Source organism: Sciurus carolinensis, chromosome 13, assembly GCF_902686445.1.
Source record: "Sciurus carolinensis chromosome 13, mSciCar1.2, whole genome shotgun sequence".
NCBI classification, from domain to species: Eukaryota; Metazoa; Chordata; class Mammalia; order Rodentia; family Sciuridae; genus Sciurus; species Sciurus carolinensis.
This window is the reverse complement of record NC_062225.1, coordinates 5723124-5749896: the sequence shown is the minus strand read 5'-3', so window position 1 is coordinate 5749896 and position 26773 is coordinate 5723124. Positions and strand designations below refer to the sequence as shown.

The 26773-nt window shown below is 50.5% G+C and overlaps 2 protein-coding genes across 2 annotated transcripts in view; one reads left to right on the top strand and one right to left on the bottom strand.

The window, feature by feature from the left end:
- The window catches only part of Snrnp200 (small nuclear ribonucleoprotein U5 subunit 200), a 28060-nt gene extending 5764 nt beyond the window's left edge, over nucleotides 1-22296 (top strand). The window contains exons 7-45 of the mRNA XM_047523579.1: nucleotides 120-272; nucleotides 379-478; nucleotides 646-782; nucleotides 1341-1424; nucleotides 1520-1693; nucleotides 2122-2259; nucleotides 2490-2645; nucleotides 3411-3581; nucleotides 4696-4889; nucleotides 5103-5226; nucleotides 5919-6068; nucleotides 6309-6419; nucleotides 7116-7247; nucleotides 7400-7588; nucleotides 7930-8127; nucleotides 8442-8594; nucleotides 8708-8788; nucleotides 9079-9162; nucleotides 9808-9914; nucleotides 10254-10372; nucleotides 10640-10794; nucleotides 10884-11073; nucleotides 11268-11441; nucleotides 12329-12489; nucleotides 12713-12940; nucleotides 13276-13467; nucleotides 13557-13735; nucleotides 13836-13987; nucleotides 14651-14759; nucleotides 15483-15591; nucleotides 15991-16180; nucleotides 16281-16445; nucleotides 16585-16706; nucleotides 16896-17039; nucleotides 17135-17311; nucleotides 17550-17710; nucleotides 17809-17890; nucleotides 18904-18996; nucleotides 19095-22296. Of these exons, the coding sequence (XP_047379535.1) occupies nucleotides 120-272; nucleotides 379-478; nucleotides 646-782; nucleotides 1341-1424; nucleotides 1520-1693; nucleotides 2122-2259; nucleotides 2490-2645; nucleotides 3411-3581; nucleotides 4696-4889; nucleotides 5103-5226; nucleotides 5919-6068; nucleotides 6309-6419; nucleotides 7116-7247; nucleotides 7400-7588; nucleotides 7930-8127; nucleotides 8442-8594; nucleotides 8708-8788; nucleotides 9079-9162; nucleotides 9808-9914; nucleotides 10254-10372; nucleotides 10640-10794; nucleotides 10884-11073; nucleotides 11268-11441; nucleotides 12329-12489; nucleotides 12713-12940; nucleotides 13276-13467; nucleotides 13557-13735; nucleotides 13836-13987; nucleotides 14651-14759; nucleotides 15483-15591; nucleotides 15991-16180; nucleotides 16281-16445; nucleotides 16585-16706; nucleotides 16896-17039; nucleotides 17135-17311; nucleotides 17550-17710; nucleotides 17809-17890; nucleotides 18904-18996; nucleotides 19095-19238 (5682 nt within the window). The 3' untranslated portion in view covers nucleotides 19239-22296. The remainder of the gene's footprint in view (nucleotides 1-119; nucleotides 273-378; nucleotides 479-645; nucleotides 783-1340; nucleotides 1425-1519; nucleotides 1694-2121; nucleotides 2260-2489; nucleotides 2646-3410; nucleotides 3582-4695; nucleotides 4890-5102; nucleotides 5227-5918; nucleotides 6069-6308; nucleotides 6420-7115; nucleotides 7248-7399; nucleotides 7589-7929; nucleotides 8128-8441; nucleotides 8595-8707; nucleotides 8789-9078; nucleotides 9163-9807; nucleotides 9915-10253; nucleotides 10373-10639; nucleotides 10795-10883; nucleotides 11074-11267; nucleotides 11442-12328; nucleotides 12490-12712; nucleotides 12941-13275; nucleotides 13468-13556; nucleotides 13736-13835; nucleotides 13988-14650; nucleotides 14760-15482; nucleotides 15592-15990; nucleotides 16181-16280; nucleotides 16446-16584; nucleotides 16707-16895; nucleotides 17040-17134; nucleotides 17312-17549; nucleotides 17711-17808; nucleotides 17891-18903; nucleotides 18997-19094) is intronic.
- A 43-nt stretch (nucleotides 22297-22339) lies between these two features.
- Nucleotides 22340-26658, bottom strand: Ciao1 (cytosolic iron-sulfur assembly component 1). The gene is made up of 7 exons (XM_047523580.1): nucleotides 26363-26658; nucleotides 25730-25878; nucleotides 25410-25521; nucleotides 25216-25304; nucleotides 24778-24979; nucleotides 23919-24006; nucleotides 22340-22761 (listed from the first exon to the last, which is right to left on the bottom strand). Exons 1-7 carry the CDS (start codon nucleotides 26499-26501, stop codon nucleotides 22521-22523), a joined length of 1020 nt encoding a protein of 339 aa, XP_047379536.1. The 5' UTR covers nucleotides 26502-26658; the 3' UTR covers nucleotides 22340-22520.
- Between the last annotated feature and the right edge of the window lie 115 nt (nucleotides 26659-26773).

Here is a 26773-nt window from a genome sequence, read left to right as displayed (position 1 = left end):
TTTTTCCCTCTGGAAAGGCCTCAAAAGAAGGCTGGTTGTGGGATGGCGGGGAAACTAGTTGCAGGGTGATGAGAGAGTGGTTGGGACCTGGCGAGCTAAGGGCCTGGCTGCCTTTTTAGCTCGTAGCCTCAGGTGAGCTGATGAGTTCCAAGAAGAAAGATTTGCACCCTCGGGATATCGACGCGTTCTGGCTTCAGCGGCAACTCAGTCGTTTCTACGATGATGCTATCGTGTCACAGAAGAAGGCAGATGAAGTGTTGGAGATTCTGAAGGTATGACCGAGGTGGCATTTCTGTTGAGTGCAAGCTTAGCAGATGGGGATGGTGTGTGGAAGAGCAGACAACTGTGTCCTTGATGGTGGCATTGCCTTCTCTTTAGACGGCCAGTGACGACCGAGAATGTGAGAATCAGCTGGTCCTGCTTCTCGGTTTCAACACATTTGACTTTATTAAAGTGTTGCGACAGCACAGGATGATGAGTGAGTCCTCGCCAGCTTCTCTCGTTGTGTGTGGTACCGGGGACAGGCGGGGTGGCGCTGCTTTCGTGTCTCCAGCACTTAATGATTTTCTCTGTGCCCCAAGAATGAAGACTGATTTTACATTGTGCTCTGCCCCCTGCCTCCTGTTTCTCCCCTGTGGTTGGCAGTTCTGTACTGTACCTTGCTGGCCAGTGCTCAGAGTGAAGCTGAGAAGGAAAGGATCATGGGAAAGATGGAAGCTGATCCAGAACTGTCCAAATTCCTCTACCAGCTTCATGAGACTGAGAAGGAGGATCTGATCCGAGTAAGGACTGACTTGGTCTTCGGTCTCATTCCTCAGCTGGACTGTTTGTTTACTTCAGAAAAGGAACATGGCTAGATGATTTAAAAGCAGAGATCAGAGTAGTAAAGCATTTCTCTTAAATTCCTTGGGGTTTCTCAGTGGGTACTGATTAGAATTGACACATCCACATTGGTGTGGCTAGTAACTCATCACCAGCACTATGTGGACTTTTACTGATTTCACAGTAAAAGCAGTGTTTACTTGAATCAGGAACAGAACCCATGTGTTTGCTTAAACCTGGGACTTACACTGTGGCACCTTAGGGGGATGGCCCTAGATTCTGACTTGTGAAATTCTGCTTCTGAGGTCCCTGTCCTGGGTGCTGTTCTCTCTATGTCATTTGTTTTCTTGGATCGTTTGGTGACCTCTGTGGCAGGTGTCTGAATGTGAAGTGCCATCTTTTGGTTTGGGGACTTAATAGTACCCATGAGTCAAGCACAGACAGCTAAGTGGAGACTGAAAGGGGCAGATCCCAGCACATAACGAACTGTCCTGATTCTTTTCTTTTCTCCACTGTAGGAGGAAAGGTCTCGGAGAGAGCGAGTTCGGCAGTCCCGAATGGACACAGACCTGGAGACCATGGATCTGGACCAGGGTGGAGAGGTGGGAGGCAGGCCATCCCCTAGGCCATGACAGGCAGAAAACTTACTTGTTCAGCTGGCTCACTTCCTGTGGATTGTTGTTTGTCATATTCCCAGGCACTGGCTCCACGGCAGGTTCTGGACTTGGAGGACCTGGTATTCACCCAAGGGAGCCACTTTATGGCCAACAAACGCTGTCAGCTTCCTGATGGGTCCTTCCGTCGCCAGCGTAAGGGCTATGAAGAGGTGCATGTTCCTGCTCTGAAGCCCAAGCCCTTTGGCTCAGAAGAGGTGAATGTAGTGTTTTTGTCAGTTCTCTGCTCAGTTCACTTCTTCCAGTTTGAATTTCAACCATTGCCTGAAACATAGCCTTGTCTTTTAGATAGCTTATTCCTGAAATGAACACTGCTTCAGAATTTTCCTGTTCTAATTTTTTTTAAGTTGTTGATGGACCTTCATTTTATTTATTTATATGCGTTGCTGAGAATTGAACCCAGTGCCTCACACATGCTAGGCAAGTGCTCTACCACTGAGCCACAGTCCCAGCCCTTCTGTTCTAATTTTGAGCCCAAGAGATTTTATTAATCTCTCTGGACTGCACCTTAGTGGAGGCTCATGCAGGGAGATGGCCAGGGAACGAGATTTTGGCAGTCCCACAGGGATGGGCAGTCTGCTAAAGGATCATACCTGTGAGAGATGTGCGTGGCATTTCTTCCTAGCAATTGCTCCCGGTGGAAAAGCTGCCCAAATACGCCCAGGCTGGATTTGAGGGCTTCAAAACACTGAATCGAATCCAGAGTAAACTGTACCGTGCAGCCCTGGAGACGGATGAGAACCTGCTGCTATGCGCTCCTACCGTAAGGGCTGCCCTGCTGCTTTTTCTTAGAGAATGTGGTCTGGAGTTCTCGTTGTGACATCATTCTTAATCTTCTCCCCTAGCCTATCTTCTTTATTTGATGAGAGACTTGGTAAAGGGTAGCTCGTATGTCATGACCTGCTGTTCTCTGTTTTGGAGATAAGCTCGTGGAAGTTGGGGCAGTGAATATAACCAAGTAAACAGGCTACTTGTCCCTGACTTCTGTCTCAGGGTGCTGGGAAGACCAACGTGGCCCTGATGTGCATGCTCCGAGAGATAGGGAAACACATCAACATGGATGGCACCATCAACGTGGATGACTTCAAGATCATCTACATTGCTCCCATGAGGTCCTTGGTGCAGGAGATGGTGGGCAGTTTTGGAAAGGTAAAGGTCAGATATTTGCTCCAGAAGAGATCGGTCACAGCTCTCTAAGTACTGGGAGCACATCACTGCACATCACTGCTGCTTGTGTTGGAGCATTCTGAATGCTTCCGTGCATTGGAACTTGACGCAAGTACTGAGAGCTACTGAGGCAAGAATACCTTGCACTCTCTTCTACAAGGGTTTACTATCTTTCTTTCATTTTCTGTGTAGTGATTTTCTTTTCTTTTTTTTAAAGAATTGGTGTTTTTAAAAAGCTTTTTTTTTTTTAGTTGTAGATGGACATAATACCTTTATTTATTCATGTTTAATGTGGTGCTGAGGTTCGAACCCAGTGTCTCACATGTGCTAGGAAGCACTCTACTACTGAGCCACAACCCCAGCCCTGCATAGTGATTTTCTGACGTTGCTGTTACTGCATTTTGAAGTGTTTGTAAAATGTCTCCTGTATATGTTGGTAGTAGACCTCATGGTGTAATACTAAGTCTGTGTCTGTAAAGTCCATTTCCCCACCCTTATATGCAGAGCTACCAGAGAGCCTTTGTCTACTTCATTTGCTTGAGTAAAAGTTAGCTTCGTTTGAGACTTGTTACCTATTCCCAGTACCTGACACTGAGACTACCCAGACAGGACATGGAGTCTAGGCCCTTATGTACAGTGCTGGGCGTTGGACCCAGGACCTTGTGCAGGCTTGGAAAACACTCTACCACTGAGCTCTGCCCCAGCCCCTTCAAGCATTCTTGCCTGAGGTACCTTTTCTCCCTCTAGCGCCTGGCCACTTATGGCATCACTGTTGCTGAACTGACTGGGGACCACCAGCTGTGCAAGGAAGAGATCAGCGCCACACAGATCATCGTCTGCACCCCTGAGAAGTGGGACATCATTACTCGTAAGGGCGGTGAACGCACCTACACTCAGCTGGTGCGGCTCATCATCCTGGTGAGCAAGGGATCGTGAGGACACCTGGAGACTGTTGGGATCAGGAGGGTTTATTGGGTTTAATGGTAAAGATTTCTTCAGGGCCTTTTCTGTGGGCACTAGTATTTGGAGTGACAGCCATCGTCAGCTTTGTTGTTACTATTAAACAAGAATCTGCACTTCATAGAAAAACTTAGCAGCGTGGTATCTGCTATATTTCTCATGTCTTTATGTCTGAGGTGATTTTGAAAAAAATACATACAGACAAAAAAAGTATCCTCCCAGAACATAGAAGGACTTTATAAATCAATAATCTACTCTCAGAGGCAACAAACAAGTAAGGAGTCAAGACATAGTGTTCCAGGTGCACAGAAGCATGTGTGGAAGGGCTTTCGGCCTGAGAGTCATTTCTTTGAGTGGGAAAGCAAGAAAGGAGAGCTTGGCAGTCTGGCCACTGGTTCTGTTTATTGGAACACAGCCATATCCCCTTGCTTGTCTTATTTGCAGCTACTTTTGTGCTACAGCAGTGGAGTCCAGTATTTGTAATAGGGACTGTGTGGCCCACAAGCCTAAAATATTGTCCATTTGGTCTTTAAAGAAACAGTTTGCTAAGTCCTGTGTTGGAGGACTGATTCTCCTCAGCAGGGACCTGGAATAGGAGCTCCTTAGGAATGTGGAATCCCTGGACCACCCCTTTCATTTGAATACAGTCTGCATTTTAATAAGGCCTCCAAGTCTTCTGTGCTGGCTGAAGTCTGAGAAGTATTGCAGTGGGCCATGCAAACTCGTCATGTGATGCATGAGAGCTTTTGTTCTTATTTGATATAAATATGGTCTGATCAGAAGCTTCATTTTTCATAAGGAAATTTATGTGAAAGTTAGGAATTTACTCACTTGAAGTATCAGATTTTCTTGCCATGAAGTACTGCGGCAAAGCAGCTCACACTAAGTTATTTCCTGGGGTATCTCATTGTGAATACAGTCTTCATTCTTGGATTTCTTTAGCTTAAAGTTCCCTTTTTTGTCTTCTTTGTTGGCCTCTTAGGTTATATGTCTATAAAATGGGAGTAGTTTCAGGAAAGGGGGCTGTATTTCTCTGGACTTGGAGGTAATTTGCTGCCCTTCCATTTCTTAGGATGAGATCCATCTTCTCCATGACGACAGAGGTCCTGTCTTAGAAGCTTTGGTGGCCAGAGCCATCCGAAACATTGAGATGACCCAAGAGGATGTCCGACTCATTGGTCTCAGTGCCACCCTCCCCAACTATGAAGATGTGGCCACCTTTCTGCGTGTCGACCCTGCCAAGGGCCTCTTCTACTTTGACAACAGGTATAAGAAAGGCTGGGAGAAGTGTAGCCAAAGTGACCTTCCCGCTCTCCTTACCTTTTCCAAGGAGCACTCCTGGATTGAGCTTTAGAAGGCCTTTGGGTTTCTGTGTGTCAGTCCAAAAAGACAAATATTGCCCCCAGGGCATGGAATGTACTCTTTGTTCCTGCTGCATCCCTGCCAAAGACTCATTTGTCCTCACTGTTGAACTTCTAGCTTCCGCCCAGTACCTCTGGAGCAGACATACGTGGGCATCACAGAGAAAAAAGCTATCAAGCGTTTCCAGATCATGAATGAAATAGTTTATGAGAAAATCATGGAACATGCTGGAAAAAATCAGGTCTGTTCATGGTTTGTTATTGATCCTTTTAAACTTTTGACTTAACTGATAATTAGGCAAGATTGACATAGGTATTGGATAATACAGATCACCAATATCAGAAGTTAAATGACTTATTACTGTAAAACCTGCCATTAATGGGGTAATCAGGGGGACCGGGCACGTGGCTTAGTGTACCATTCTACTAGGGAAAGAAAGGATAACCAGGGAATACACTGAACAACTTTACACTTGAAAATGAGAAGAAATAACCAGGCCCTGTGGCACATGCCTGGGATTGTCCCAGAGGTTGAACCCAGCAGGGTTTATTAACCACTGCCCTTTTTTATCCCCAGCCCTTTTTTATTTTGGGGCATGTGCCACCACACCTGGCTCTCCACAGATTCTTATTTGAAACCTTGAGTGTGTATTCATAGCATATTTAAACTTGCTGTGCAAGATTGGGTGCTATGGTTGGTATAGTTTCCCAGTTGCAGGACTATTACTGTATTTGGTGGGTTCCTTCCCCTTGGGTCTTGCTGGTCTTGTTAGGCTTCTGAACCAGCATACCTTCTTGCCATTGCTCCTTTTTCCAAGACAATTGTTTCTGGTTATTATAGTGCAGTGTCTTTTCCTGCTGCTGGCGCCCTGCGGTTGTAAGAGTGGCTATCGCAGTTGTGTTTCTTAACTATAGCAAACTGTTTTCTCCTTAGGTGCTGGTGTTTGTCCACTCCCGGAAGGAGACTGGCAAGACCGCTAGGGCCATCCGGGACATGTGCCTGGAGAAGGATACTCTGGGTCTGTTTCTGCGGGAGGGCTCAGCTTCCACAGAGGTCCTTCGGACAGAAGCAGAACAGTGCAAGGTGAGGAGGGTCCTGCTTACTTCTCGTTCCTGCCTGGTAGCTGGCCCCATGTTACCAGTTGGGTTACAGAAGCTCTGCTGGGACTGTGTGCCCCAGGGTGCTGTTTCACATAAGGGAAGGGTCATTGGATGTGGTTCTGGGGATGGGTAAGGGGCAGGGACTCAGGTGAAAAGAGATCCTTTTCCCTGGGAGAGATCCACAGGAAGATTCCCCTCGGCCCTGGGTCTTTTTTGTTTGCAGAACTTGGAGCTAAAGGATCTTCTGCCTTATGGCTTTGCTATCCATCACGCGGGCATGACCAGAGTCGACCGAACACTCGTGGAGGATCTTTTTGCTGATAAACACATCCAGGTGAGGAAGCAGGTGACGCAGGCTTAAGACCTGCTGTGTCAACAATTGTGCTATAGGTGGCTCCTGGTACTTGATGTTTTTCTGGCCCAGCTGGCTGATGTTGGAGGGTGGTGATGGATACACTAAATGTAACTTCCTGCCACCTCTCCAAGCACTCCGCACCCTGCAGGAGGGAAGGCGAGTGCATTTAGGGAAGTGTCTTAGGGGCATGGCAGAGTAAGGACCCTGCAGTTCCACAAACTCCACAATGCCTCCCAAGGTCATGACTGTTTCCTTCCCTCTTTCCATGTTGCCCAATTTAGCATTTTCTTTTTTTTTATTTTATTTTATTTTTTGGGTGCTGGGGATTGAACCCAGGGCCTTGTGCTTACAAGGCAAGCACTCTACCAACTGAGCTATCTCCCCAGCCCCCAATTTAGCATTTTCTTAGGACCCTAAGTTTATTAACATAGGCCTGTACTTCTGACTCTTAGGTGTCTCTGAAACTGAAATGTTAATTGTGGAATAGATGAGGAACTCAAGGAATTGTTTCCTCATTATTCTGGTGTCACATTGACAAGTGCTGGGACACACCCTAATCCAGTGTCCTCCTGCCCTCCTGACAGTTCCCTTAGAGGCTCTGGGACCAGGAGTCAGGGCTGTTGTCTCTCTGCTGGTGCCATCCCTTTGCCTTATCCTCTTGACTTGCCTCTCTAGGTCTTGGTTTCCACAGCAACTCTAGCTTGGGGTGTGAATCTCCCTGCCCACACAGTCATCATCAAGGGCACCCAGGTGTACAGTCCAGAGAAGGGGCGTTGGACAGAACTGGGCGCACTGGACATTCTGCAGGTACAGAGCTTTGAGTTGATTCTCAGTGGGAAAAGTATACTGTACCTGAAACGCAAGGATGCTGGAAAGAGCAGCTCAAAGGCCTTGTTCTCTAATGCCAGATCCCTAGGTCCTTTTTCTATAGCATTCTTTGTTTGCTGTCTCTGACGTAGATGCTGGGACGTGCTGGTCGACCCCAGTATGACACCAAGGGTGAAGGCATACTCATTACGTCTCACGGGGAGCTACAGTACTACCTGTCCCTCCTCAATCAGCAGCTTCCTATCGAGAGCCAGATGGTGTCAAAGTTGCCCGACATGCTCAATGCAGAAATCGTGCTGGGGAACGTCCAGAACGCAAAGGTAGAGAAGACCTGGTGCCTCGGTGGCTCCCTCTGCTGCCCCAGAGACTGAGGGAGCAGGGGTTGGATGGTCCTTGCTGTGGCACTGGGGCTGTCAGCATCCTCAATCCCCACCTTGCACCCACCTCTTCAGTGCAAGCTGCCTGGGTCTGTGGCACCTTTCCTCTTATGTCCAAGATCTTTGAGAGGACTCTTTATCTTTCTATTAATGAAACATTATAAACATTCAGAAGATGATAAACTACGTAACCTAGTAGCTGGGTGTTGATTTCTAAGCCATCTATGGAAGCCTTTTGGACACGAGCGGGTCTCCATGCTGAGGACTTTGGCTGTCTCTCATAGGACGCAGTGAACTGGCTGGGCTATGCCTACTTGTATATCCGAATGCTCCGATCCCCAACCCTCTATGGCATCTCTCATGATGACCTCAAGGGAGATCCCTTGCTGGACCAGCGCCGACTGGACCTGGTTCACACTGCTGCCTTGATGCTGGACAAGAACAATCTGGTCAAGTATGACAAGAAGACAGGCAACTTCCAGGTGAGTGGCATGAGGGGTTGGAAGTGAAAGTCTCAGCAAAAATTGTAGGCCTGGGCAAAAATTCCTCAGCTTGCTGCCTTGGTTTGAGTACTGCCTCATTACTTGGAGCAGGTCATGGACTGTGCCCTTTGAACTATGAACTTGTACAGTGATGCATCTCTCCTGTAATTTGAGTTGGGTAAATCTTTCAGCTGTGTGACTGCCCAGGCACTTGCACTGCAAGGATTTCACCCACTTGTCCTGCAGGGCCACAGCCTTTTGTCGATGTTAGAGGTTAACAGTCAGCACTGCACTGAATCTCTCTTTTCTTCTAGGTGACAGAGCTGGGCCGCATAGCCAGCCATTACTATATCACCAACGATACTGTGCAGACCTACAACCAGCTGTTGAAGCCCACCCTGAGTGAGATCGAACTTTTCAGAGTTTTCTCCTTGTCCTCAGAGTTCAAGAACATCACTGTCAGGGAGGTGAGCCTGTGAAGCACCCCATGATGGGGCGCTGGTGTGTACCTCCGAGTTGCTGAATGACTTCTTTCCTTGGCCATTTGGCTTTTCCTTGACCCGTCTCCCCCTTGTGGCAGGAGGAGAAACTGGAGCTGCAGAAACTGCTCGAGAGGGTGCCCATCCCCGTGAAGGAGAGCATTGAGGAGCCCAGTGCGAAGGTGAGCCCACCTTCTCTTGGCTTGGAGGTTTTCAGAATCGTCCAGAGCATGAGCCTTGAGGCTGGACTCGTGCATGGTGATCTGCTAGGGGTCATTGAACCCAAGGGCAACCCCCGAGCAGCACTTCCATTCCAGTTACGATTCTTTTTATACGGAGTAATAGTTGTTTAATATCTGTAAGTCAAGAGCTGTGGAAGATCTCTTGCACGGATGCCTAGAGCAGAAGTGTAATTCACTTTGTGGGACTGTCCAGTGATTGACCTATGGCCGTTGACCTTGCTTTTTTCCAGATCAACGTGCTTCTTCAAGCTTTCATCTCACAACTGAAATTGGAGGGCTTTGCATTGATGGCTGACATGGTATATGTTACCCAGGTGAGGGCAGAGAGGAACTGTGGCTGTGTGTTCTGTAACTCGTGTGATGTGTGCATCTTGAAGAAAGGCAATGAGACAGATGGAATGCCTAGCTCTGTCCTGGCTGGCTAGTTGGTTGGTGCCCATGTGGCACCAACTGTACTACGCCGAGCCCACATGTGTGGGTAGGGCAGACCTTGACAGGGGAGGCTCTGTGGGCCCTTGAAGAGACAACAGATTTACTGGACACAGGATCTTCCCCACCATGGCTGCAGTGCTCATAAATAAATTCAGAAATGGTAAAAGGTTTTATTAGTGACTCTGTCTTTTCCTGCAAGAACAGGAGAAAGGACTAAGATTGGAGGATACTTTGTCTTTTTTTTTTTTTTTTTTTTGGTACCAGGGATTGAACCTAGGAGCACTTAACTACTGAGCCACGTGCCCAACCCTTTTTATTTTTTATTTTGAGATAGGGTCTCACTGAGTTGCTTAGGGTCTTGCTAAGTTGCTGAAGCTGGCTTTGAACTTGCAATCCTCTTTCCTGCTTAAACTTCTGGGGGCTTTGAGTTAGTGTGGGTAATTGCATCTGAGCTTGAAGTAGTTAACCATGATGGGGGATTTGGGGGCAGTTGAGACTTCACAGAGGAATGCTCCATCTTCCCTCAGTCGGCGGGTCGGCTGATGCGAGCCATCTTTGAAATTGTCCTGAACCGAGGATGGGCGCAGCTTACAGACAAGACCTTGAACCTCTGCAAGATGATTGACAAACGCATGTAAGGGCCCAGTGAGCTGGGGGCTGGTCACCATGAGTTGGTCCCCAGACTGAGGGTGTGATGGGGAGGCCTGGGAGTGCCTCTGACCTGTCCTGATGCTCGAAGCGTGACTTGGCCCTGGGCGAGAGTGGGAAGGGGGAGGCCTGCTAGCATGGGGCCGGGGAGTTGGGGAGGTGCTAGTTGCCACTGTATCTCTCTGGTCTCACTGCTGACAGTTAGGTATGTCTTCCTCTGGTGACTGTGTCTTGTGTGGTTATGGCTAAAGTGTTGGAGGCGGTGATGAAGCTGCTCGTTACAGCCCTCAGAAGGGACCAACAGCTTTGTCTCCTTCCTGGGTAGGTGGCAGTCCATGTGTCCTCTGCGCCAGTTCCGGAAACTCCCTGAGGAGGTGGTAAAGAAGATTGAGAAGAAAAACTTCCCTTTTGAGCGCCTGTATGACCTGAATCATAATGAGATAGGTGTGTGGGGAGCTTTCGTCCTTATCCTACCACCCAGGCTCCAGTTCCTCAGCCTCGGGCACCCACAGCCTGTAGCCTCTCACATCCACTGAAGTACAGGCTGCTTTTGGTCTTGGGCCTTAATTCTCTGGGCTCCGGTGAGGTCAAAGGGAAGAACCTGCCCACGGCATAGAATCTGCCTGTTTCCCACGGTGATCCTCAGGCCTCCTTTGCAGACGTGCCAGGCCAGCTGGGCTGCAGCCCCCACACTCTCTCATTTCCTTGCAGGGGAGCTGATCCGCATGCCAAAGATGGGGAAGACCATCCACAAGTATGTGCACCTGTTCCCCAAGCTGGAGCTGTCGGTGCACCTGCAGCCTATCACACGCTCCACCCTCAAAGTGGAGCTGACCATCACTCCAGATTTCCAGTGGGACGAGAAGGTAAGACCTCGATGGATGGAGGGGACTGCATGGCAGGTGCTGTGTTCCCATGCTGGCTCACGTTCCTTTCGCCTTGCTGGGGTTGCCAGGTCCATGGTTCATCGGAGGCGTTCTGGATTCTGGTGGAGGATGTGGACAGCGAGGTGATTCTGCACCATGAGTATTTTCTACTCAAGGCCAAGTATGCCCAGGACGAGCACCTCATTACCTTCTTCGTTCCCGTCTTTGAGCCACTGCCCCCTCAGTACTTCATCCGAGTGGTGTCTGACCGCTGGCTCTGTGAGTGTCCCTCTCTGGGCCCTCTAGGAACAGGCCTTCCAAGGACAGTGGACAGGTCTCTTGCTCTGTCCTGGGCTTGCCTTTGTTGGGAGAGAGATGCATATGCCACCTAGGGCTTCCACAGATGGGGTGTCGGGGGCTCTGGAGGTGCGTTAGAGGAGGGCCTCCTACCCTCCCTGTCTCCTTCCTTGCAGCTTGTGAGACCCAACTGCCTGTCTCCTTCCGGCACCTGATCCTACCAGAGAAGTACCCACCTCCCACTGAACTGCTGGACCTGCAACCTTTGCCCGTGTCTGCCCTGAGAAACAGTGCCTTTGAGAGCCTCTACCAAGATAAATTTCCTTTCTTCAATCCCATCCAGACCCAAGGTGGGTGTTTGAGTGTCAGGTAATTGGTTCTCTGAGAGGCCCTTTAAGGTCACCTGGAGACAGGTGTTTTGTGGCAGGCAGGGGAGGAGGGGTGCTCAGGTACTTTGGCAGGTTTGGGAGCTCCGGGATGTTTCCCCTTGGTCACTGTTAGGTTTGTTTGCTGCTCTGCGTGGCTCCCAGAGGTGGGGTCAAGAGAGCAGGCCTTACCATGGCATGTTGTCATTTTCTCCTGCTCAGGGTGCCAGATGCCTGCTTCTGATGCCCAGCCTTGAACCTGGTGTGTGGCATTGGTTGAGACCTCCCTCCATCATTGTAAACAGGCAGGGCTGTGCTTCAAATACTTGGCTGAGAACAGTGCCAGGGTGTCCCCTCTGTTCCCACCAGTCCTGCGTTGGGTTACTGGTGAGGTACTAGTCAGTGCCTCATTTTGTGCACAAGGAAGCAGGCATAGGGAGCTGCCCCAATTGAGTCAGCTAATAAATGGCAGAACTTGGATTTTAACCCAGTCTTGATTCCAGGACTTCTGTATTAGATTATGTCTAGAAAATGCAGGAGAGTGCTGAAGGGGACAGAGAAAGGGGTTCTGCTCCCTTTAGTTGTGTATCTGGCCCCCGAGAAGCAAAGGAGGATGCTTGGCCTCTTTGGCTTAGGTTGTCCTACAGGTCTCCAGGGGACCAGACCTTGATCTTGGCCTCTCCCCTTCCTGTTTCATGGGAGGAGAAGGCAAGGCCCAGCAGGCTGGGGCAGCCTTCTGGGCTCCTGTACCATTGCTGTACCATTCGACTGTGACACTGGCCTTGTCTCTGGTTCCTTGGTCTGGAGGAGTGGGCTGCCTGCTGGTCTGTCTCTCCTCCCTCCTGACATGCCTACCGCTCCTTGGTTCTCAGTGTTCAACACCGTGTACAACAGTGACGACAACGTGTTCGTGGGGGCCCCCACGGGCAGCGGGAAGACCATCTGTGCAGAGTTTGCCATCCTGCGGATGCTGCTGCAGAACTCAGAGGGGCGCTGTGTCTACATTACCCCCATGGAGGCCCTGGCAGAGCAGGTGTGTGGCACACTGTGCCCTTTGTGAGTTTCCTCAGAAACCGTTTTATCTGTGATCCTGGATTTGGGTTTTCTCAGCGTGGCATTTTCAGAGTCATTTCTTAAAGAAGAGCGTCCCCATCCCTTAAAGGCTGACCGGGATCAGAAGGTCGTGCGAGCCGGGCTTGGTGCCCTGTAGGCGCCCAGCATGGCCTGCCGTTCTGACGCTCCCTCCCACGTGCCAGGTCTACATGGACTGGTATGAGAAGTTCCAGGACAGGCTCAACAAGAAGGTGGTGCTGCTGACCGGGGAGACCAGCACAGACCTGAAGCTTCTGGGCAAAGGCAACATCATCATCAGCACCCCTGAGAAGTGGGACATACTCTCCCGGCGGTGGAAGCAGCGCAAGAACGTCCAGAACATCAACCTCTTCGTGGTGGACGAGGTCCACCTTATCGGGGGCGAGAATGGGGTATGGCTGGACCTTGCAGCACAGACGAGGGGCTGGGGCTGGCTGAGTGCTTTGGCATTGGTCTGAGGCCACAGACAAGGCACTTCTCCACAGAGGACTCTGCCCATGGCCTCACTCCAAGTGGGTGATGTGAGGGTTTTTGCTAGAACTCTTGGTAAATAGCGTTGCTTAGTGGTGGGTGGTCTCTATGGGGCGGGTAGAACCACACACAAGAGCCCCTTGTTAGAAGAAAGGATTTTAGATCATTTTAAGTCTGTTGGGCTTTTCATGAGGCGGAACTTGGGCAGAAGATGGGGCGCCCGGGCCTGAGGTGAAGCCCTCCTCCCTCTCCCCAGCCTGTCTTGGAAGTGATCTGCTCCCGGATGCGCTACATCTCCTCCCAGATCGAGCGACCCATTCGCATCGTGGCGCTTAGCTCCTCGCTCTCCAATGCGAAGGATGTGGCCCACTGGCTGGGCTGCAGCGCCACCTCCACCTTCAACTTCCACCCGAACGTGCGCCCTGTGCCCTTGGAGCTGCACATCCAGGTGGGACCCGCACTCCCTGTGCTGTGGCCGCAGGGATCCTGTTAGCCAGCTCAGGTGACTGGTGTTGTTTCTTCCCCCTCGGTCTCCAGGGCTTCAACATCAGCCACACACAGACTCGCCTGCTCTCCATGGCCAAGCCTGTGTACCACGCCATCACCAAGCACTCACCCAAGAAGCCTGTCATCGTTTTTGTCCCGTCTCGCAAGCAGACCCGCCTCACTGCCATTGACATCCTCACCACCTGTGCAGCTGACATCCAGCGGCAGAGGTGGGTGGGGCTGGCTTCTGGGGTGGGACTGGGGCTGCAGGTGGCAGGGTGTCTGCCGGGGATCAGCCCCTCCCGGCTGAGTCGGAGCTGTGGCACCTAGGTTCTTGCACTGCACGGAGAAGGACCTGATCCCGTACCTGGAGAAGCTGAGTGACGGCACCCTCAAGGAGACGCTCCTGAATGGGGTGGGCTACCTGCACGAGGGGCTCAGCCCCATGGAGAGGCGGCTGGTGGAGCAGCTCTTCAGCTCAGGTAAAGGTAGCTCATGGAGCCATCTGGAGGTGGAGGCAGGAGGAGGCAGGAGTTCAAGGCCAGCCTGGGCAATTTAGCAACGCCCTGTCTCAAACTTGAAACTACAAAGGGCTGGGCATGTGACTTAGTGGTAAGAGTGCCCCTGGGTTCAATCACCAGCACCAAAACAAAACAGAAAAACCCTCGTGGCAGAGTGAGATTACATCCAAGGCTTCATTAAGCAAATAGTAAATTTTAGGACATGGTGCTGTTCCTGGACAGAGTACTAGCCATCCTCACTGTACTGTTAGGATTTCTGTGTTCTCATTTGATCCCCCAAGGCCCCTGTGATGCAGGTGAGAGAGATCACCCCTGCTTGCTAGATGAGGCACTATCTCAGAACCTGGTTTGCTAGTGTCCAGGCCTATTGGCCCCTAGACTTGCTTCTGTGTGGATGCCAGATTCCTGGGGAGGGGTGGACTCAGAGATGTACACGGGAGGGTTGTTAGTTCTTAGTTGTGTCAGAACTTGTCTCCAGCCAGCCTCACTCTGAGAGAGCTAACACTGCTACCAGCGGGAGCTCCGTGCTAGCTGGGCCCAGGTGAAGCAGGTGTACTGTCTCGGGGGTGGACAGTGGTTAACCTTGGGGAATCCTCCCTCAGTCTGCTCCCTTCTGCTGCTCAGGGGCTATCCAGGTGGTGGTGGCTTCTCGGAGTCTCTGCTGGGGTATGAATGTGGCCGCCCACCTGGTGATCATCATGGACACCCAGTACTACAATGGCAAGATCCATGCGTGAGTACATCTAAAGTGAGCGTACAGCTGCCGGCACAGAGACAGGCAGATCCGCCTGCAGCCCTGGTGCCCCTTGGCAGGTGTGGGAGGGTCTTCAGCCTTAGGACCTGGGCTCACATTTGCCTCTTGGTCATTGTCCTTCAGTATTTCAGCATGTTGGAGAAACAGGAGCCCAAAAATGTCAGAGGTTAAGCCACTAACTATTTGTTTTAGATTAGGAAAAGTGATTTGGTCAAGGTTATACACCTATGTAGTGACGAGAAGTCAAAGGTTCAGTCTTTCTTAGAAAAGCCTGAATAATTTACTTTTTCCAAAATGCAGATTATTTTGAAATAAATGATATATTATGGGTTCATTTTTAGTGTCTGAACCTGGTTCTTGGATTGGATTTAAGTTAGATGACTTTATAACTAGTGAAATGTGCAGCTCTCAAGTTTGGAAAGCTTGCCTTATGCATTTGATTCTTTAATGGAGAATTATTTTGCTTTTGGCATTAGATGGGTTTGTAGCGTTGGGTCAAAGACCTTGCATGACTAATTCATGGCCCATACACTCAAAAACTACTTGATGTGTAGGTGAACAAGTGAAGTGACTTCCTGAGTATCTGAGTTCACCTCTCCGCTCCTTGTATTTACTCTCCCTTTGACGTGGAAGGTGGCCACGCCTCCTGAGTGTGGTCTCCTGTTGATGCAGCAATTCCTCTTTCCCCTCCTCTGCCACCAGCTATGTGGATTACCCAATCTATGATGTGCTTCAGATGGTGGGCCACGCCAACCGCCCTCTGCAGGACGATGAGGGGCGCTGTGTTATCATGTGTCAGGGCTCCAAAAAGGTCAGTCCTGTGCTCCTGCAGCGCCGTTGAGAATCTGAGCCTCCACAGAGTTTGCAGCATCTCGATAGAGTTCTTCAGTGAACTTCAAGTTTTTTCTACCAGCCTCTGCTTCTTATTGCCCATTGTTTTTATAACAAGCCTGAAGCCACAGAATGTGGCTGCCCTGTTGTCTGTGTCCATGGAGGTCTGCTGTTGGTTGGTTCTGTCCCCTCGAGTTCCTCACTGCTCTGCCTCCATGACTTGGCAGTTGCTTACCCCTACCGTATGTCGCTAAATGTGTGGTTTCTTCATTTTGCTATTGTGTCTCACTCAAGGGCCACTTGCTATTGGTTTACCCTGGGCCCTTTTGTGACCATGTCGTCAGTTCCTTAAGACTATCCCCCCTTCCCCAATCCACAGGATTTCTTCAAAAAGTTTTTATATGAGCCATTACCAGTAGAATCTCACCTTGACCACTGTATGCATGATCACTTCAATGCTGAGATTGTCACCAAGACCATTGAGAACAAGCAGGATGCCGTGGACTACCTCACCTGGACTTTTCTGTACCGCCGGATGACACAGAACCCCAATTACTACAACCTGCAGGGTCAGTGGACTCAGGAGCACACGCTGTCCTTGTTGGTGTTCTTGGCCCTTGCTGGGCATCTCCTTGCCCAAGACTCCCCACTTACCTCTCACCCCGACAGGCATCTCGCATCGTCACCTTTCTGACCATTTGTCAGAGCTGGTGGAGCAGACTCTGAGTGACCTGGAGCAGTCCAAGTGCATCAGCATCGAGGATGAGATGGACGTGGCGCCTCTGAACCTGGGCATGATTGCCGCCTACTATTACATCAACTACACCACTATTGGTGAGGAGCCTCCCTGTGTGGGGCATATGGAGCCCATTGACTGGGCCTCAGGAGCGCAGCACAGCCCAGGCGCTGGCTCTCGTTCCTCCTGTTCCTTTCCATCTGTCTTGGCTCCTCTCACTTCCTCTTTCTCTGGCAGAGCTCTTCAGCATGTCCCTGAACGCCAAGACCAAGGTGCGAGGGCTCATTGAGATCATCTCCAATGCGGCAGAGTATGAGAACATTCCCATCCGGCACCATGAAGACAACCTCCTGCGGCAGGTGAGCACGTCCTGGAGTTGAAACTTGGCCTGTGCATGTGTGGACTACCGCCAGGCCCCCTGCAGCCCCGTCTGCCCACCGTCCTCCCCGCCCTGGCCCTCCAGGGCCTGGACCACATAGTGCATTTGGCCTGAGCATCGCAGGCAGGGTCACCTGTTCAGCACCAGCTCTCTTTCCTCCTCATTGCAGCTGGCTCAGAAGGTTCCCCACAAGCTGAATAACCCTAAATTCAACGATCCACACGTGAAGACCAACCTGCTCCTGCAGGCTCACCTGTCCCGCATGCAGCTGAGCGCCGAGCTGCAGTCAGACACGGAGGAGATCCTTAGCAAGGTGGAGTGCAGCCGTGGGGTTGGGGTGGGGGGGGCCTGGCAGCCTGGGAAGCCTCGCTGCCAACCCCGCATGCTCTCTGCTCTGCTCCCTTTCAGGCAATCCGGCTCATTCAGGCCTGTGTGGACGTGCTTTCCAGCAATGGGTGGCTCAGCCCTGCCCTGGCAGCCATGGAACTGGCCCAAATGGTCACCCAAGCCATGTGGTCCAAGGACTCATACCTGAAGCAGCTGCCACACTTCACTTCAGAGCACATCAAACGTTGCACAGACAAGGTAAGCCAGTAGCCCAGAGGGCTGGGTGGTAAGCCCGAGAGCTCCGGGTCCCAGTCTGGGCAGACTGTGGGAGGTGAGTCTCAGGAAGTGCTAGTAATGGTTCCTCTGAGGGGTCTGGCGTTGAGATGCTGGAGGCTGCCAGCCATGGGCTGTTCTTCAGACACTGCTAGTGTGGTCCTTGGGGGCCAGGGCCATTCGCTGTGGTTTGTGTCCTCTGACCTCTGTGCACCCACGGCAGGGGGTGGAGAGTGTTTTCGACATCATGGAGATGGAGGATGAAGAGCGAAACGCGCTGCTGCAGCTGACTGACAGCCAGATCGCAGACGTGGCCCGCTTCTGCAACCGCTACCCCAATATCGAACTGTCCTATGAAGTGGTGGATAAGGACAGCATCCGCAGGTGGGTCTGGCACCCACCCTGGGTCCCTGGGGGCACAGCACGATGCTGTGCGAGAGCCCACAGCCACGTCACTCGTGTGCTGCCCTGCTCTTCCACAGTGGCGGACCAGTGGTGGTGCTGGTGCAGCTGGAGCGCGAGGAGGAAGTCACAGGCCCTGTTATTGCGCCTCTCTTCCCACAGGTACGTCCTGGTGTCTGTGAGGCCCTGTCCCCTGGGCTGGTCCTGGGTATGGTGTACCTTTTCCATTAGGGGAAGGAAGTGAGTGATAATGAACTCACAGGGCTGAAAATTCATCTTGGGCCATGGGTTTTTATATGCTTACTTTTTAAACAACTTTGATGGCGTCATTATTAACAACATTGGGGTAGTGCTGTCAGCCTGACTTACTCTCGTGTGCATAAATGGCTCCAGAACCCGGGACTTTTCTAGTTGGTGTTTCTTGTCTGTCATCCCACTTCCCTCTGCTTCTAGTTTCTTGTTCTCTACCACCAGAAAGAAATCTGGTCCTCTTTCTATGGGAGAATAACTGCAGGCCAGCTGCAGAAGCCAGACAAACTTTGTGTTTATTTCTGTGGACGCATTGTTCAACAGGCTGAGGAGAGCTTATTAAACTGGGCCACAGGGGCTCTGACCGTGGAGTGGCCAGCAGGGAGGGCTCCCCCCACAGGCAGGGCTTTAAAAGAGTCTGCTTTCAGTCCTCTGGGGCAGGTTCGTCTCCATGTTAAGATTTCTCCTCTGGCCTGTTTACATTGTGCTTAAAAAGTCTCTGAGGAACAAAGCTGCCTGACCCCCAAAGATCAGAACTCTGGTGGTGGCATCAGATTCAGTGCAAACACTAAATGAGAAGGTCTCCTGGGATGAGGAAATGAGCCAGGACCAACAGATGAGGTCATCTGCCTACTGCAGGATGAAAGCCACTTGAGACGCTTTATTTCTGTGGTGGTGGGGCTGGAAGGCGTGGTAGGGTTGGAAGGCAGGGCCTTTCCGAGGGAGGTGAGCACTCTACCATTAACTAGCCTCCAACCCCCGCCCCCTTGCCTTTGGATGGTTTCAGAATCTTGTTTTTATCCATTTGTGTCACCAGAAGGAACACTGGGAAGACTGTCTGTTACTTTGCTCTTGTGACCATTCTCTCAGCTGCCTGTAGCCATCAAGTCTGACATGCTGCCGTTCTTGGTTTTTGGTCACTGCAGAAACGTGAAGAGGGCTGGTGGGTGGTGATCGGAGATGCCAAGTCCAACAGCCTCATCTCCATCAAGAGGCTGACCCTACAGCAGAAGGCCAAGGTGAGAGTGGGCTCTGGCCCCAGCTCCTGTCCTGGGGTCGGGGCAGGGTGAGAACACTTTCCTGGGACCACATCTTGACTCCCGCCTGCTCTCTCTAGGTGAAGCTGGACTTCGTGGCCCCAGCCACTGGTGCTCACAACTACACCCTCTACTTCATGAGTGATGCTTACATGGGCTGTGACCAGGAGTACAAATTCAGTGTGGATGTAAAAGAAGCCGAGACAGACAGCGACTCGGATTGAGTCCTGAGTCTCAGCTTCTGAGGGCGGGTGAGCCTGAGTCAGGGCTGGGTGCAGCTGAGGGATCTTGGTTGTGAGACCAGGTGTCTGGTCCTGCCAGAGGTCCAGCCAGTCAGGGCTGGAGTCGTCCCAACCCACCAGCACTTGCCCCTTTTCCACCTTGTCGTTTAAGCCCTGGTCCCGCGCCTGCACGTGTTGTTTCAAGTGTGAGCGTGCACAGCATTTCTGGGCATGCTCTTTGTAGCTCCTTTTGTGTCAGACATTGTAATAAAGAACTTGGAGAGATCATTTGTCCTTGTAGTGGCTCCCAGTTAAAAGCTTCTTTCTCCAAACTAAGGCCTTGGCCAAAAAGATTTGTTTTAGCCACTGAACTTCCTAATCGAGGACTTGTGGAGGACAGAACTGACCTGTCTTTTAGTTTGGTTTTAGCCTAGAGAACGGAATGTGGGCAGGCAGCATCTCTTCAGTTGGGCTAAGATGCCTCCTCCCCCAGTACATTACACAGCTGCAGGAGCCCCCTCCACCCAAGAGGTAGAACTCAGGTTAGAGGGTTCTCAGATCCACGTTGCGAAACGCCAGCGTTCCCTCAGAGCAGTCCCAGAAGGGGGGTTCAAATGCACCAGCTGGATGCACCCAGGCTTGGGAATTGATTTTGTAATGTACACCTTCAGAGCTCTTCAAATTCCTGCCTTCTGTTCTTTAGGAATGAATGTGCTCAAAAGGTAGCCGACTGTCGTGGTTCACTCTGTAATCCCAGCTACCCAGAAGGCTGAGGCAGGGGGAGTACAAGCTTCGGGTCAGCCTGGCAATTTAGAGGCACCCATGTTAAAATAAGCACCAGGGATGGAGCTGTGGTAGAGTGCTTGCCCAGCGTCTGTGAGGCCCTGGGTTCCATCCCCACTAACGGGTGGGGATTCTGAAGGGTGATTTCCTTAGGTTGGCAATTGTTTCAAAACCCCTTTACGCTGCAGAAAATTAATCCCAAGTTTCTTTGTATTGATGTTATATTCTTTTCTATTTACTATATTAAACATTTAAAAACAACTTGTTTAAAAATAACCTCATCATGTTACATAACTTCCATAATGAATCAGAACAGTAGCATATTAAGATTCTGCAGTCACTTGAAGGCCTGGCCTAACAAGCCAGCTGGGATTCTCATGACCGCTGTGTTCAATCTGTTGTATGTGGTTTGAGTTGAAGTGAGCGGACTTCACATAGAGGGGGCCAGAAGAGGGAGTTTTAAAATAACCTTTTCAGGTAATAGTTAGTGGTTGTTCTTAGATACTCTACCAAGACGGCATGTAGTTTGTTTTGGCAGTACTGAGGATTCTACCACTGCTACCTCTCCAGTCTTTTTGAGACAGGACCTTGTCCTTGAATCCCCTGGCAGGTTTGTCTCCATGTTAAGATTTCTCCTCTTGTCCTTGAACTTGGCAATCCTCCTGCCTCAGCCTCCCAGATTGCTGATTACAGGCCTGTGCCCCCCTGATGCATGCACTTGTTTCTCAAAGACAACATGGGCTCTGAAGCCTTACCCAGGCCCCCCTGTACTCTTATATTTAACCCACTGGTCTGTCCCATGCTTGGAATCAGCCTCTTAACTACCAGTGATTTTGTAACATCATTACATCCATCTTTGGGAAAACACTATAATTTGTTGAGTAACAGATCTTCCAAATGTTGACACGTTTCATTACACAAGTTACACTTGTTAAGTTATAACAAATAACTATCAGTAAAGCTCATGGTGGCAACATGTTTTCAGAAATTCTAATTCTGAATCAGCTTTCATTTTACCATTGGCAACAAATGCTGTCAATAAATGGTTCATCCTATTCATTTTCCCAAAAATATCAGCCAAATAGCCAAGTCCAAATACTAGAATTTGCTAGTTCTTCCTAGTAAAAATGGTGTGCCGTGCAGACCAGCCTGCTTTCCCTCAAGACAGCTACTTTAGTGTGTGGAAGTGCTTTATGCATCTTTCCCATTTTCTCAGTGTTAGAAATGTTCTCTAGGGGCTGGGGACATAGATCAGCTGGTAGAGTGTTTGCCTTGCAAACACAAGGCCCTCGGTTCAATCCCCAGCACTGAAAAAATAAAAAAGAAAAATGTTCTCAAGGGTAATGCTTAATACAATTAACCATTTTTACTGCTCCTATCAAGGACACACCTATGTGAAGGTGACAGTATGTTCACTGTAGGTGCCAGGCAGTAACTACTACTACTACTAGTTAGGGGTCACCACCATGATTGTGCCCAGTGTCAACCCCCAAAAGGGTCTCGGGATCCAGGAGCTGCAGTCACCTTGAGAACCACTGTCTTGCCTCAGCTGTCTTTCCAAAATCTAAGGTCACAAGTTCTATGATGTAACAAGTTAGGTGAAGGCTGCGCTTTGGGGACAACTGTCACATCCAAACCCTGGGTCTCTCAGAAACAAGCTGAGACCAAGAACTAATTATAGTGTCCCTCCACTTGTTTCCACTCCCACTCCCTGCAGCCCTATTAGACACCTCAAAAGTGAGACCCCACAGGTTGGTGGCAGTGGTCCTGGAGGGCCAGAAGCTACTGCCTCTGCAATGTGTTTTGCCCCCAGTGATGAACCAATTTGCATCTTTACTGAGAATGTACAGCTTGTGGCCAAGAATAATTCTCCCTTTTGGGGCTCATGTCTTCCCCTTTATTTTTCATTTCCTCAGTTGCCATTATAGAACAATGGCACAGGAGATGTGTGAGGTTTTCGAAGGGAAAGCAGAGTCCCCTTACTCCAAATAAACCTAAAGGAAAAAAAAATTCCTTCAGTATCGAATGTCTTAAATGCAAGGGTTTATCTATTAATTGGAAAAGCAGGACCTACTTCAAACAATTTGATGGGAAAAAAATTGAATGTTCTCATGAAGTAGGACTGTGGACTTGAACAGATTAGTTCTGTAAATCTTACAGTTTCAGAAAGGTCTGAAGTACACTCCCTGCTACACACCTAGACACACACACACACACACACACACACACACACACACGTACATAGCAATTATAAATACTATATTCACCCCCCCCAAAATGTAACAATGCCCCCTAAAGCAAGCAAACTCTGGCTAACAAGGTACTGATTTCTGTGGCTCTTTACCAAGGCCCTCGTGTCAAAGGACGGAAAAGTCCTGTGGCTCCACACTTCTACCCAAGTCCGAACAGAGGTGAAGGTCAAGGAAGCTTCTCCAGGTCCTTGAGGACTAGGAAGGTCTCACGACTTTCTGGGGAACCTTGACTCTCCAAAGTTGCAGTAGCTCAGAGGCCTTCGGGCCGCTGGTACTTCCAGAAGGCCACCTCCCCATCATCACTGCAGGAAGCCAGGAGCCCAGGCTCCTTGGGGTTCCAGGCCACACAGTTGACATCCTGGGAGTGGGCCTGTCGCGAGTGGGCAGCCAGGGAGAAGGTGGGCTGCTGCGGATCTGAGCTGGGATCCTCCTCAAACACTCGGATGGCATCATCCCCACAAGCGGTGGCCAGGGCCCCTGTCAACTGACACCTGGGAGGAACAGAGGCACAAGTAGGTATGCATGTGGCTCCTGCCTCCCTGACCTGGCAATTCCCATGCCTGTTGTCTTCCCAACTTCCAGCCTTAGCTAAAAGAGCTTTCCCAACTACAAGCTGCGACCATGGCCCTCTTCAGGGGCTTCCACTTAGCTTTCAGTATAAAATTTTTTTTGGTAGTACTGGGAATTGAACCCAAGGGTGCTCAACCTACTGAGCTATCTCCAGCTCTTTTTACTCTTTGAGACAGGGTCTGGCTAAATTGCCCAGACTAGCCTTAAACCTGTGATCCTCCTGCCTCAGCCTCCCGAGTCTCGGAATACAGACATGCACCACCATGTCCAGCTTCCTTTGCTTTAATTAGCCTGAAATATACAATTAACCTACATACAATTCTTTTCTCATATAGTATAAAGAGTTGCTCATGTCTTTATGTATTCTTAACTTTTTTTTAAGCAGTTATTTAATAGGCTATTGAATTTTACTATAATTTTACGTAAATCCATTTTTGTTGAATATGTTATTCCCAAATGTTTGCTAATATAAATAAATCTTGTATGCACATCAATTTTTTTCATGGTTTAGAATTATTTGCTAGATTCAATTCTCAGGGCCAGAATTGCTTGCTGGAATTGCTCTCCTATAGGAATGGTATGGTTTTTCTAGCCTCCTTTATTACCAAACCATAAAGACCCCAGTCACAAATTCACAGATGCAAAAATAATTCCAGGATGACGTGAGCCCAAAGGGCTGATGCTGCTCTCAGTCTGGGATCTTAATCCTGGAATAGGCCTGGGTCTAAGTCTGTTCCCTGCTCCCGTAGATTCCAGGCCAGCAGAGCAGACAGGCCTGACTTCTTTTTTGGTATTGGGGATTGAACCTAGAGTCACTTTACCACTGAGCTACATCCCCACCCCTTTTTTGATTCCTTTAATTTTTTTGAGACAGGGTCTTGTTAAGCTCTTTAGGGCCTCAGCCTCCCAAATCACTGGAATTATCACTGCACCCAGGTGACAGGCCTGATCTGACAGCCACAAGGGTAGCTGCTCTTTACACCCACGTACTCTTAAAATGGTGGAGGGCAGCACAGGATCATGACATCTCTAAAGCCCCTGCTATGGCAGAAGGGGAAGTGGGGAATGGAGATCTTACCAGGCAACGTCATAAATGGTCCTGGAGTGGAAGCCGGACAAAGTGCAGATACATTTCCAACTGGGGTCAGAACCGCTGCATGCCACCCCTGCATGACAGACTTCTTTTAAGCCCCAGATGCGTCTAGGCCTAGGAACCTCTGGGGAGTCACCGCCCCACTGCAGAGGAAACCTAGCTTGCCTTCCCTCACGCCAACCTTCCATCCATCATTTGTCCCTGTCTCCAATCCTGCCCCCAGCCTTATTACCTGCCTTACACGCTGCCAGAAAACAGACTTATGGGAAGGAAATTTACTTTGCTCTTCTGCCACGGGCTCTAACTAGTCAGCCTGCCTTCGAAGGCCACCACTCCTCGGACCGACCCACTTTATTCCCCTCGGAGGTCTTTCTGTCCTCTGTCACTGTTCCTTACATAAGACTAGGCATTCCCACCCCCAACCTCTGCTTCTGCTGCCGGGCTTTCGCTGGGCATTCTCTTCTCATGGTATTCTCGCCGTATGAAAATCCTACCTATCCTATGAAAATCCTACCTATCCTTTAGGTAGGATTTTCATACGGAAAATCTTTTCATATGGAAAAGATAGCCATTCCACAGCCTCCCCCTTCTCCCGGCACCACCTCCTGCCCTTGTGTGCATGATACCTTTTGTCTTAAACAAACTTATTTATTTGTTTCTATGTGGTGTTGAGGACTGAAGCCAGTGCCTCCCACATGCCAGGTGAGTGCTCTGCGCCTGAGACAACCCCAGCCCCCAGCACCTTACTTTTTGCCTGTGTTTGCTATGGTTCGCGGATATGTCCCATCAGACTGCACACCTCCAGATGGAGGAGTCTCCTTTAGCTCTACTACTGGACCCTCACCTTGTTCATTGCCTGGCAGATACTGACGCCAGATGCGCACAGTGCGGTCATCACTGCAAGATGCCAGGCGCTGGCCGCTAGGGTCAAAGGCCAAGCTCCACACAGTGGACTCATGGCCCTCAAGGGTGGCACAGCACACCCAGTCATCCTCTTCTTCCCGGTAGAGCTTCACTGTGTCATCGTAGCTAGCAGAGGCCAACAGCTGGAGGAGGGGGAAGGAGATCCAGCAGTTGTCTGTACAGCCCAGGGCAGTACCGTCATTTACAAGCCCTCCCCTGCCAGGACAGGCAACAGGGATCTGTTTACATACAGAGACTGATCTTTTTGGTCACACAGATCCCTATAAAAGCCAAGTGGAGGCTGAAGAGAAGAGGAAGGCTGGGCATGAGCTTGCACACCAAAGTTCCTTCCCACCAAGAGACCCTGCCCAACTCTGACCTCCTGGCTCGGGTGCCAAACGACATGCTTGACATCTTGCGTGTGGGAGTTGAGGACACTGACACATTCATACTCATCCTCTTCATCAACTAAGGGAGAAAAACAGAAAAGAGTCCAAGATGTGATCCTGTCAGGAACACAGGGGGACATCTATAAGCTGGTTGTCCACTCCACCTGGAGGGACCTGGACTCACCTTCCCAGACCCATACACTCTTATCTCGGCTACAGGTGGCCAAGAGATTGCCAGATGGGGCCCAAGCCACTGACTTGACCTCATTTTCGTGGCCTTCAAGAGTGGTTACACACTGAAAAGGGAAGAGGAATGAAAATTCATAGCAGTGTGACTCCTGGAACTTAGCCAAAACTTAAGGTCACAATTGCTATACAGTGTAAAAAATTAAGTGGCGGCTGTAGCCTTCTCACTGGTACAGCCCGACTGGCCTAGGTTGGCTCAGGTTCCTAAACCAGCCCTGGAAAGCAGACAGTGACCCTGGCCCCATGCAGCCTGGTTACCTCAAAGTCATCCTGGGTCTTCTTCCAAATACAGGTGGTAGCATCAAAGCTGGCAGAGGCTAGGTAGTTCCCACAAGGGGACCAGGCCACCTTCCGCACAGTGCGCTGATGGCCTTCAGAAATAACAGACTTGCAGATCCAGCTGTCACCTGCAGGCAGAGGACAGGACAAGCTCTGGAGCTGGATGCACAAGACGGTGCTGGAGTACCATCAGTGCCATTAATAACAGGAGCTATAACCGGAGCCCGCTGCCAGATCAGGCCAAATCAGTGCAGTTTAACAACGTGCTTTTACAAAGATACAACTGACTGCTTCCTCTGGAAACAGCCTTCTGCATCAAATCTGAGGCTCACCCTCCTGGTTTAAAACTGTCAATACTCCCGAATGCCTTCAAGATAAAATTTAAACGCCCCGGTCCAGTCCAGGTGCAGGCTACTATCTGACCACCTTCCTCGCGCCTCGGAAACGATCTCAGTTCCCGCTGCGATCCCGGCCTGTCTGCAGACGCGCCAGTACTTGTAGACTCCCTCTCCTGACGAGCCCTTCTCCGGATGGCTAGGTTCCACTCGAAGGTCGCCTCTCCCCGGGCATTCACACTATGCGCCAGGCTCGAGCAGCCAGGCCAGGCCTTACCCTCGGTGCCCCAGATGCGGATTCTACGGTCGCCACCGCACGAAGCCAGCAGGGTCCCCGCGGGGTTCCAGGCCAGGAACCAGCAGCGGGAGTCCGGGTGCGCCGGGACGCGGCTAAGTAGCACCAGCGAGTCCTTCATGGCGGCGGTTGCGCGGAGAAAGAAGTGGTGGGTACAATCGGCGCGACGACCGGGCAACGCTTGCTCCAAGCTCCAGCGGCCTCCGGAGCTCCAGTTTCCGCCCGCGGGCCAGGGTCGTCCCGGGAACTGAAGGGCCCGCGGCCGCGTGGCCCTCTGGGAGTTGTAGTTGCTGCGCCCCACCCCCTGCAGAAGAATCGCGGGAAGAATGTGAACTACAAGTCCCGTGGGGCTCTGCGCAGAATCCGCGGCGTGCGCAGGCCGTGACGTGCGCA

Excerpts from the sequence above, each read along its gene's own strand:
- Ciao1 (XM_047523580.1), bottom strand. The coding sequence starts at position 26,501 with ATGAAGGACTCGCTGGTGCTACTTAGCCGCGTCCCGGCGCACCCGGAC. Across the intron at positions 25,879-26,362 it reads CCGCATCTGGGGCACCGAGG|GTGACAGCTGGATCTGCAAG; the intron begins GTAAGGCCTGGC and ends CTCTGCCTGCAG. Across the intron at positions 25,522-25,729 it reads AGACCCAGGATGACTTTGAG|TGTGTAACCACTCTTGAAGG; the intron begins GTAACCAGGCTG and ends TTCCCTTTTCAG.